The sequence below is a fragment of the Metarhizium robertsii genome, assembly GCF_000187425.2.
Source record: "Metarhizium robertsii ARSEF 23 chromosome Unknown MAA_Scf_8, whole genome shotgun sequence".
NCBI lineage: Eukaryota > Fungi > Ascomycota > Sordariomycetes > Hypocreales > Clavicipitaceae > Metarhizium > Metarhizium robertsii.
In genome coordinates, this window is record NW_011942226.1 from 450960 (window position 1) to 461932 (window position 10973).

Genomic DNA, 10973 nt, shown 5'->3' on the forward strand with positions numbered 1-10973 from the left:
TCGTGGATTGATGAGCATCTCTGACTGAGAGTGATACGCGGAACAAGAAACTCCAATTAAGGCCGATTTTTATATTTATAAACTTCGTATGATCTACTAACAGCCTCGGCGTTTTGCGCAATCCCATTTGTTCACCTGGCATCCCAAACTATTCAATTGACAGTCTCCAATATACATACATCATGGACGGCAACTCAGCCCCATTATGACGCCCGGGTTGGGCCGTAAGTTTTCCACACTACATGGATGTTTATGTTTGGGCCCCAATTATCCGTTGAACGAAAAACCTTGCTTTTTTTCCTAGGCTGCCTTTCCAACTGACAGGTTTAGATGGACAGGTTTAGATGGACAGGTTTAGATGGACAGGTTTAGATGGACAGGTTTAGATGGACAGGTTTAGATGGACAGGTTTAGATGGACAGGTTTAGATGGACAGGTTTAGATGGACAGGTTTAGATGGACAGGTTTAGATGGACAGGTTTAGATGGACAGGATAATAGCCAATGAAAAGGCAAGGAGAGCTTCCTATGGGGTTGTAGGCTCATCGAAAATGAGCAGCCAATGGTAAAGACAGGTGTGGCTCAGGCCCCGTCGGGCAGCTACAAACCCCTCCCACGTGATATCAAACATCGCATCGCGTCATGTCTCTTGGTTCTCTCATCCTAGTAATGCGGATAAGGATAATGTGAATGTCTGCCAACATGGCCGAAAGCGTATCAGAGGCATTTTTGGTAAGTCCTGCTCCTCTGATTATACAAATGTAGCTAACATATCACCAGAAGAGCCGAGTGCAAGAACTTCAGATACCACCAGAGTATTTTATCGATGTCCGGAGGAAATCGATATCGTACATACGGATAGACGACAAAAAAGAGCAAACCTACCACCTCAGCGAATGCAGCACTATCTCATTTCACTCCAAAAGCGGCCATACGATTTGGACTACAAACAATGAAAATGGTGCATTCACAATCGTAGTACCCAAGGGTATCGGCGCACAAATTTTGTGGGGGAAAAAATTATCAGCCAAAGAAGCAGAGAAAATAAGATTGAAAGAAGAAGAAATGTTAAGAGACAGCGCTGACCCCAGAAGGTGATAGCTCTGCGGGACATGAATATAGCGTCTCCATTTCCTGATGCCACTCCCATGACAAGCACAAACGCAGTGTACCGCTGCTAAGATCGTTCGGCCGTACTTGCATTTGAATACCAGCCGTCACATCCCAGAGTTTTCCATTCTCCTCCCATGTTCGAAGTCGGCTTTTCTGCCATCTTTCGCGACCCGGGGGTTTGAAGATGGAATCAACACAGAGGGTTGAACCGGGAGATAGCACTATCTCAGCATCACTATTATCTTTCCCCGACAACTGGTTTTCATAGTCTGGGAATAAGTCCTGAAGGAATGTCTTGTCGAGCGCGATATCAAGCCACAACACCATATCGTCAAATGGGTCTTTCGGTACGACGGTTTGGACGCAATATGTCGTATTTGTTTTAATGGTGAACCCTCCTGTTCGTTCTTCCTCGATTCGTCTCGGGGAATTCATGATTCGGCGGCACAGCTTATCATGAAATATGCCATGAAGAGCTTGAATGTCCCCGGCTATGAAAGTCTGACGGGCTTCGGAAAGGATTGGCTCTGTTCTGAATGTTAGAGATAGTCAAACATCGCAATCATGAAACTCGTACTTTCAAATAGTATATTCATCCATTCCAGGAAAAGCGGATGCTGGCCAATTCCTTGTGCCCGGGCAACATCTTCAATCCTTTGTCTGTCATGTGAGGCTAAAGTGGTAGGGTATGAATGTTTTAGTGAGTTGAGAATGTTCTGGATGTTGCAAGTACTGCAAACTCTGATGCCAACGGCCAATATGAACTGAAGAAACACGTACGGCCGTTTGTAGAAAACGTCACGGTATTTGAGGTGGGCGGATTTGAGTCGAGATCGTTCGGTCCATTGTTTGGCTTTCAGTCCCTGCCCCCGACGTCCTGGCTGTCGACTCAAATCCCGCTCTTGAAAGGCAATAGGCAGTCGTTCTTCTAGCGCCGCCATATCCTGAGGCGTGAGATGTCCTTCTCTTGCAAGCCTTTGTGAGACCCAGTTGATATTATCTAGAGACATCGCTAATAAAGTGAACATGCAGGTACTTTCAATCACACAATAGGCGGTGTAGTGCAGGATGGGATCCGATGGACAGGATGAGATGGACAGGTCGAAGTGGACAGGATGAGATGGACAGGTCGAAGTGGACAGGATGAGATGGACAGGTCGAAGTGGACAGGATGAGATGGACGGGTCGAAGTGGACAGGATGAGATGGACAGGGCGAAGTGGACAGGATAATCGGAAGGCTGAAATTTACCTCAAGGCACTCAGACCCACAACAGCCGAATAGACGCCGGCTCAAGCGCACGTGATTCTGCGTGTGCCTGAGGTAATGCAACATCGGCTGTGAGCCATCGTCAACTTGGAAATCTTGAAGGAGCGAGAACGAATTTTTGAACAACAAGCAATTCAAGGAACTCTACCTCCCGTCCGTGATCCAAATGAACTTCGGTGAGCCATAGCATCTTCCCCTGCGGTGCTTTGACCTCTCCAGAAGTCTCGTTGTGACCACGGGCGGGAGAGGATCGCGAAATTCACGGGCGTGCCCATGTCACGAAAACCACGAAAACCACGCACCTGCTGACAACTGCGACTTCGGCTGGCAATAACACACCTCCTATAGTGCGAGGATGAAGCCCAAACATTTTCAGTAACCATTGTCCAAACAAACAGCAAAAAAAAAAAAACACACATGGCCACATATGGGTCCTCAGTGCTTCGTCCCGCAGCCCATTCAACGTTTGCGACGTCCCACTACGCCGACATGGTGGACAGAACAGTATCTCCTCCCGCGCAACCACCAGACACCTGGCATGCCATACACAAAGGCCACACAGCACTACGGATTCCAGACAGACAGAATTACCCACTGTCGGCCCCCCCTCCCCCAAAAATCTAGTGACGGAGGATTAGTCGACCTCCGCGACTCAGCTAGCCAGGTCTAAGGAGGCCGCAAGGGAGCTCCCATACTCAGTAATCCACCATGTCGAAACGAGCGGAGTATTGCACTACAGGAGGCAGTTGATGACGGCTATGGTCAACATCGCCAGTGGTTGTATTCACGGAACAAACACATGGCCACATAGGAACCCGGTCGGAGGCAACAACAATAGAGACACACAGAACTCAGAGCACGAACAGAACCCTAGGGGCATGGAGAAGATCAACAAACAGATGAAGCCGATGGTTGGGGGCAGACTGCAGGTATCACGATCGCATACATGGTGTCCTCTGGCATCGACAGAGCCACAACATAAGAACATGAAGCAGAAAATTCTGGAAGACATAGGGAAAATTTGAGGAACGAAAGAGACTGGGCAGTGTATGGGATTCTCCAACAGAAGACATGTAAATAGCAAAACAGAGTACGGAGTAGAGAGTAAGAAACCTTGGGACAGCTGGCCTCGTTTCAACGATGAGGCGAATTGGGGTGTCCACAAGATGGGCGCTTCGGCTGTCAGCCAGGACCTGCACACCGGGCATGGCTGCTGGGAAATGGCGGCTAAAACCGAGTAGGAATAGAACCTAAACCTGAACCTGGAAGCAAGGTTAATGAGAAAGTGGTCTTTCTGAGTCTGCCTTGAAGCTTTGAGATCGCACTGGGTCGAGTACACGTGTTAGCATAAATACAGTTGATCCGCTTAAACAGAATTTTGCGGGCCACAACCAGTGAGCTTTCTGAGCAAACCCGAGAAAAGGAGCGGAGAAGAACAAAGTGCGGTCCAGCCGTAACACATGATACAACCGATGAAGGGCGTTGGGATGACACGAGAAAACAGCCCAAGAGGGAACTCGACTGGGTGGCAAGTTCCTTGTAGTATTGTGTTCATCGGAATACTTGAACGTCGGCAAATCAAGGCTGAGTCCCTTCATTCGACGTTGTTAATGGAGCTGCATTATATATCGAGCCGATACGTAATAGTGATAAATTGGAATCTTTGGGGCAGGTCGTTGAATAAGCTTAGCCCAGGGATGGTTGCTGGGCTGCTGCCGTTCTTTACAGGCGCCTGCGATGTTCGTCGTTAGGATACACAACGTGCTTGTGAGAATGATGGCGAGGAAAACTTACAGCAGATATTATCACCCCTTAAGTAAGGTCAGGTGTCAGTCCTTGGGTTGGCAGTCGAAAAGGCAAGAAAGTCTAAGAAGCCCTTGACCGTGAAACTCACCAGTACTGTTTGCTGACGATGGTCGGTGGACTTTGAGCACCAAGACTCAACAATGCAGTAATGGTGCTGGCAACTGAACTCTTTCTGGTGGGGTCAATGTCAGCATTATCTGAAATCGAAGTGCACAATGCAAATGCTAGTACAGGGAACCCACCTAACTATAATTACACATGCTGCTCCTGGATTTGGGTACCTGAAATATCGATCGAATGAAGAGAAAAAGTGAGGCAGTCTGCATTTGACTTGGAGATGGAGATGACAGAGCTACATGAAAGGCTGAACGGGGAGTTATTTGAAGGCCAGGCCTTGTGCCGGGGCAATCTTGGGAGTGCATGCATATGGGATCGCCTTTACTTCCCCACTTCATCGACCATGGGTCATTCACACACGCATGGTGGCATATCTCTATTTTGCGTGCTGAGTGGTTTACAAAGTGATGGGACTCTGTTTAGATCTACACAATGAGTGGCAGCTTGACACCATTGGCCTTACGGTCATTCGGCTGATAGGTCTTTGCTCTTGGGAGACCATGCGTCTTGCCATTCCGCATGAAGTTATTTTTTCTGCAATCTACCGCACTACCTTTGTGGTTAGTGCTGTTTGCTCTGTGGAATGCAGGATGACGCTTTGTAGCGGCACCAAGCTGGTGTGTGTTGACGTGGCGGTAAAGGGAGGACCTTGCTGCTTTGCGAGCCGAAGTGCAATCCTGAGGAGACCATTCCGGTCTCGATTTGGTAGCTCACAACTGCTAGGGCTGACCTTCGCAATGTTACGTGCTGAAGCATTGAAGTGTACAGTCCACCGACGATACATCATTTTCCGGTTTGCGAGGCAAGGGCTTGCGAGCCGTTCTCGACATCCCTGACCTGGACGATTGCAGTGCTCAAATTTGTGGCTTTTCAAGCCGCTCCACTCTGGAGGTCTACAAATTTACATGCTGTATTTTGCATCCCCTTAACTAACGGATCCATAAAAGAACAACACATTTATATCGATCCGGGCCAGATTCGGGGCCGCGATTTCCTAGAAGAATAGTATTGAAGTTGGGTGTGTGCTTATCCGAGTGACTTCGATACATGTCACCATAGTGATATCACGCTGCGATGGCCAACATGGAATAGTGCACAATCGCCCCTGTATTTCACCCAAATTCTGTGTCTGGCGGTACACTGTACAACCAAGGAGGGAAACAAATCAACGCAGTCCATATCGCGTCATGGTACTCACCGGACGCTCCGCTTCTCCGTATTCCACGAGCTTGAGGACCGTTTCGTCAGCGATAACCAAGCGTAGGACTAGAAGATTGAATTGTAGGGGCGCCGGTTCACAACAACTGCCATAAACCAGGTACAGAAACGTAAGAAGCTCCAGCAGAACCTGCTTTGGGGAAAGTCCACTTCGTATAATCTGCCCTCTCTGGTCTACACAAAAGTCGTTGACAAACCCGCATGCGGTGACATTGACTAACCCCAGGCATTCAGCGCTCTGCCGTTCATTGGCTATGGACCGCCAAGCGAAGGACTGGGGAGACGGCTTCTACACTAAGCTTGCGTCTCGTCTCGCCTCAGTAGCTCCGCGCTCCTACGTATCGAGACCAATCCTTCCGTAATCTTGGAAGGAGCCGGGGTGGCTCTGGCCTCGCCAGGAAAATAAAACAAACGGGTTGCCCTGTGTGCGGAGTACCGGTGCCACGGTTTAGTGTACCATTCGCTTATTCTCCACCTACCCCTGCATCGAAAAATTGGACTGCATCCACAGGGGCCTGAATAGCCCCAAGATGACACAGCCTTTTTGAGGGCCAGGCGGAACGGTGAAGCCAATTACCGTGATGGAATTACACATACCTGCATGTGCGGAACAATGGAGCTCACAAAACGGCTACTAGTAATGCAGCCTCATTCGAGCAGATCCTTTCCTGTCACATTCGGGAGTCTCTGTAGCCGGGCGATTCAAAGGATGGTGTCGGACAAGATCGGCGGTATGCATCATTGCTTTGTTGACAAATACAGATGACCGGCGAAGCCTCTTGCCTGAGAAGAATGGAACAACCGGGGAGGCGAGCCGGAATGACTAAATCACTTCAGACTTGGAAAACGAAGATGACTATGGAGCTGGCACATGCACACAGACTGATTCGCGTAGCCTCAGAGGGAACATAGCCGCTGCAGTTGACGCACTTGATGTGATGTAATGGGCACAGAGCGGAGTCACTCAGTCTAGGGCAATTTGCATCAAGCCACTCGGAGCGAGCTACTTTTCTGCGTCACTAGGTTGAGCAGAACCGGCGTTATAAATCGTTTGCTTGAACAGGGATTTGACGGTGATCGCGGCTTGTTGCTATGGCCGCGAACCCATTTGTAAGCTTAGAGGCTGCTATCGAATCGTGGGCCTTGCGTACCAAGGAATCATGCCGCGATTATGGCATGACAGACATGGCCGGCTGGCCCATCGTCTGTCATTTTATCTCGCTCAGCCTACCTAAGAAGGGCTAGTTCCAAAAGTGAGATTGAGTTGCTATGCGATGTTAGTATTACACATGGGAGTACCGTAGTTGTCTTGGCTGGACAAAGCTATCATTCTTACGTGACAACCTGCTCCGCGAGTTTGTATCAGTGCGGGGACAGTAAGCTGTGTCGACAACATAGTGGTGTGTCACAGGAAATGAAGCAGCGTACAAGAATCAGCACCTACTTGTCATGGGTCACGGCCAGCGCGGTCATCTCCCTCTGTTGGTAGTTGACGTGAGTATCCTACCGTCATCTGCTGCGGAAAGACTGATGCGGAGCAGAAGTTCGTCTCACCGCAGCCAACAGCACCACCGAACAAGCAGGCCATACTTGCCCCCGCTGGCGGCCTTGCCTTATTTCTCAGTCTGCACGTGCGGTTCTCGCAAGATAGACGCAGTCTTGCCTTGCCCGCTTGTGAGTTGTTGCAATGATGGCAGCGCGTGGGGAATGTCGGTTATGTGTGGCGTCTGCATGACGTCTGTGCCTCCTCGCCGTGCAGCCTCGATGAGCAGGCTGCATTGCCCACGTCGCTCAGCCGCCAGGTACGGGAACCGCCGATGTGATCTGCGGGACAACAGATGGAGGGGGGTATGCATATAAACGGCAGAGGGTGTGTAGGGCGAAGGTATGGAGCAATGAATGGACCTGACCACACGGGGTAATTGAACAAGGCTGGGGTGGTCCTAGCCCATGATGTATCGTTGTAACTTAGGCTGTAGAGTTTGCTCTTCTCCCCCAAAACGTTGTCGAGGGGATTGCGTGCCTGGGGTAGCGATCATTGTCACAGATTGGCCCGCATATTGGTAGGCGGACACAGGCTCGCGGCTGGCATGAGCAGGTCCACGCGGCATTTCATGGCATGTCCAAGCGGCAACTCATGGCAAGAGAGTGTGCACTCCGCTGCGTCGCCCAAAGACCCTTATGCAGCCATAGAGAGATATCCAAGACAAAGCATTGTGAACTATGTCATGTACGGATTACGGGAGATACAGTCCTCAGATTGAGCATGCGTCGGGGCGCAAATCGGCAATCATTGTGCTGCTGGAATTGAGGTTTCAATGTGCAAACAACTAATTATCATGAGGAGAAAAGTCTTGCCTGAGCCTGCGCATCATCTTCTGCTTGCTGCCACACCTGCCTTGTACCACGTCTGCTGGCTTCCTGTTAGATTCTCAGTGACTACAAAATATGAAGGCTGGCCAACCACCGGAATAATTTCAGATGGTTGGAGAGTAACATAAAAAGGACCCCAATTCTTCAAGTTAAACAAAAAGAGAAAAAAAAAAAAAACAATAATACACCACAATAATTTATCATCACAATAATTTATCTCCATAATAGTGCCACCGTATTTCTGTCACTTCCTTGGGATCGCGATCAATAGGCCACTTGACCTCCGCTTCTACACGTCGATCTTGTGCGGTATCCCAATCGATATGGGCCATCGTCTCTTCTCTAGTCCATTCCCGTCTTTTACCTCCAGATGATACACAGTACTGGCCCATTTGCTTGTAATCTCGACACCATATATACAAGTCTTTCTGTAATGGTAGTGGAAGTCCCATGGCTCTGCGATATGCCTGATTTGTCTTCAAACTGCCTCTGGGTTGGCTGTCATACCAGGTCTACCTTGCTAAAATGTAGCATCTATACATCGACTCGGGAGCATGTTGGTGTTAAGTAGGCTGTGAGGGGGCGTGAAAGAAGTATCATGCCCGAAACATATCTGCCATGTATCAGGGCCAGCGCGCCTAGCTTCATCTGTTGCTAATTGGTTATTTGGTCGCAGCCTACGCACAGGCCACAGCGCGCTGTCGACTTCTTCTCAACTAACAACACCACCGAGTAAGTTACCTCTGTACGCGGTCTCTTGCCGCCTGAGCCTTATTTCTCTGCCTGCCGGGAACATGCCCGTGAGCTTGTCGCAGAATAGAGTGTGTATATCGACTGGGATGTTGGTTTTCCCGCTTCTGCCACTTGCAGCACTGGCGGCACTTGGTGGTAAAAATTGGCTTCTTGTGCAGTGCCTGCATGGTGTATGAGCCACCTGGCCGTGCAGTTCTCTGTTGCAGTCGGATGCAATTCCAAGGTCGCACAACCGTCAGGAACGGAAACATGCTGGTTCTGTGCATATGGACCAAAGTGGAAAGCAGCGAGCAATACGCGGGCTACGAGGGGCAATGGAACAAAGCGGGTGAAACCCGGCCCGCGGAGAAAAGACGAAAAAGACGAATCCTTGTGATCATGATCGCAGGGGAGTAGCCTGTTATTCCAGGCTGTAGAGTTCACTCTCTCCCGCAAAGCCTTGCCGACGGGATTGTGTACCCTGGTGATGACCAAGGTCACGAATCGCCCACACATTAACTGTTTCCAGTTGATAATTGGACGCAAGCTCACAGCTGGCGCCCAAGTCCACGCGCCAACCCCTGGCAGGCAAGTGCCCACCACTCCAGGCCATGCCACAGACCACTTAGCAGCCATCGGCTGCATCGGGGACTGGTACTGCGAACTATGTCATGTGCGAATGATGCAGCTCTCAGATCAAGCAGGAGCTGATGCCGAGATTAGCAATTATTGGATTGATCAATTGTTGCCAGAAATAAGTAGGTCTTGTGGTCGGGTCAAAGAGGAATAAGCCTTGTCTCTTCCCGAGTACGTGCAGCTGGAACACACCGTGGATTGAGGTAGACATGACTTGAAAGTAGGCCACGGTGATGCAGTTTACCTGAACTCGTATGACAGATTGAGGACACGGGCTGCATTGAGGATACGGGCTGCATTGAGCCACCATGCAAGGCACACCAAAGCCAAATATTGCGAAAGCTACCCTTCCACGGGCAGTCTAGCCGGATAAGGCTGAATGGCGAAGTAGCAGGACTTGGTCATATCAAGGCAATATTGGCGTAAACATCAGCCAAGAGCCAGCGGAACAAGGAATGACGCTTTGGCGGCGTGATTTCCCATTTATTCTCGGGTATGGCTGATCCGAGTCGAGCTCGGTAAAGGTGTAAACTTGGCTTCTTTGAGGTCAGGCTCTACTCTTCTCCTCGGCTGCTACATTTTAATAGACAGTCCTCCCATAAAGCCAACGAACTCCCGGCAGTGCCTGTGCCTTTATTTCGCTTTCTCAGCTGACCCTCGCTGTCAGTCGTTCGCCATTTTATCGCTTTTTGCTAATCCCGTCCCAACTTCATCGCGATGATGCCCGTCCAGCTTCTCCCGGCTTCAGCCGCCGCCTTTGCCCCGAGGGCATCTTCAGTCGACGTTGTTTTGGGATGCAAGGTTGAGCCTTGGCTTACACAGACCTTGAAGCGAGTCAACAGAGATACAGGCCGTCTCAAAAACGTCCCTCAACATCAAAGATGTCTTGTCGAGATATTGTCGTCACCGAATGCCATCTGGACTCTCGCCTCCCTCATGTTACCCAAGTTTCCCGAAGCCGAGATGCCCCAGGAACCTCTTCAGAAGCTCTTCAGCTATCAGCTCGTTCACGTCGAAGCATACGTTGTTCATGTTGATATGGTCCTGCGCAACGAAGTTGCCTACAAACTCACAGACGGCACCATCGATGCCTTAGTCGAGTATCACGAGAAGATTCACAGCGTCGATGCAAAGGCGAACACCCATGACTGGTCCGAGAAAGAGCAACATAGCAAGAAGTTCCATGAAGATGACTGGTCCGAGAAAGAGCAACAGAGCAAGAAGCTCCATGAAGGCTTTGTCCAGGCTGTCAACAAGTTTGTCTACCGCACGCCCGTTAGCGCTTTGGAAGGTCTTGAGGATGAGGGCACAGGTGAACTGTTGTGTGGCAAGAGTGAAGAAGTCAAGAACAATCTTTTTGGACTGATGAAGCCTCTGCTACCCCCACCTCCTCGCGTTGTCGATGTTGTACGTCAGCCTCCGCTGCTCCAAAGCTCTCCAGTCAACAACATGTGGTCACAGCCCACAATGCACAGCTCTGTGCCCGCAGTCGAACTCTGGCGAGTGCTGCCCTCAAGTCCAAGTGTGACATCGATGTCAGCCGAGTTCGACACTGCAGTTTGGGCTACCACGGGCATGAGCGAAGTTCAGATATCTTCACCTACTCCGGCATACACCCTCCCACTGCCAAGCATGCTTGCGTCCTCACAATGCGGTGTAAGCGTTGGCATGCGGCATGAGTGGCATGAGTAGCTTCGGCTGGGATCGCTAC

The 10973-nt window shown here is 50.1% G+C and overlaps 2 protein-coding genes across 2 annotated transcripts; one reads left to right on the forward strand and one right to left on the reverse strand.

Annotated features, from left to right (window-relative positions):
* Positions 1–1067: 1067 nt before the first annotated feature.
* Positions 1068–2122, reverse strand: MAA_11471 (uncharacterized protein; the record flags this gene model as incomplete). Its single annotated transcript, XM_011413465.1, has 3 exons — positions 1068–1639; positions 1690–1772; positions 1893–2122. The coding sequence occupies 3 exons, from the start codon at positions 2120–2122 to the stop codon at positions 1068–1070; spliced, it is 885 nt and encodes a 294-aa protein (XP_011411767.1).
* A 7857-nt stretch (positions 2123–9979) lies between these two features.
* MAA_00938 (uncharacterized protein) lies at positions 9980–10954 on the forward strand (the record flags this gene model as incomplete). Its single annotated transcript, XM_007818936.1, has 1 exon — positions 9980–10954. The coding sequence occupies one exon, from the start codon at positions 9980–9982 to the stop codon at positions 10952–10954; it is 975 nt and encodes a 324-aa protein (XP_007817127.1).
* Between the last annotated feature and the right edge of the window lie 19 nt (positions 10955–10973).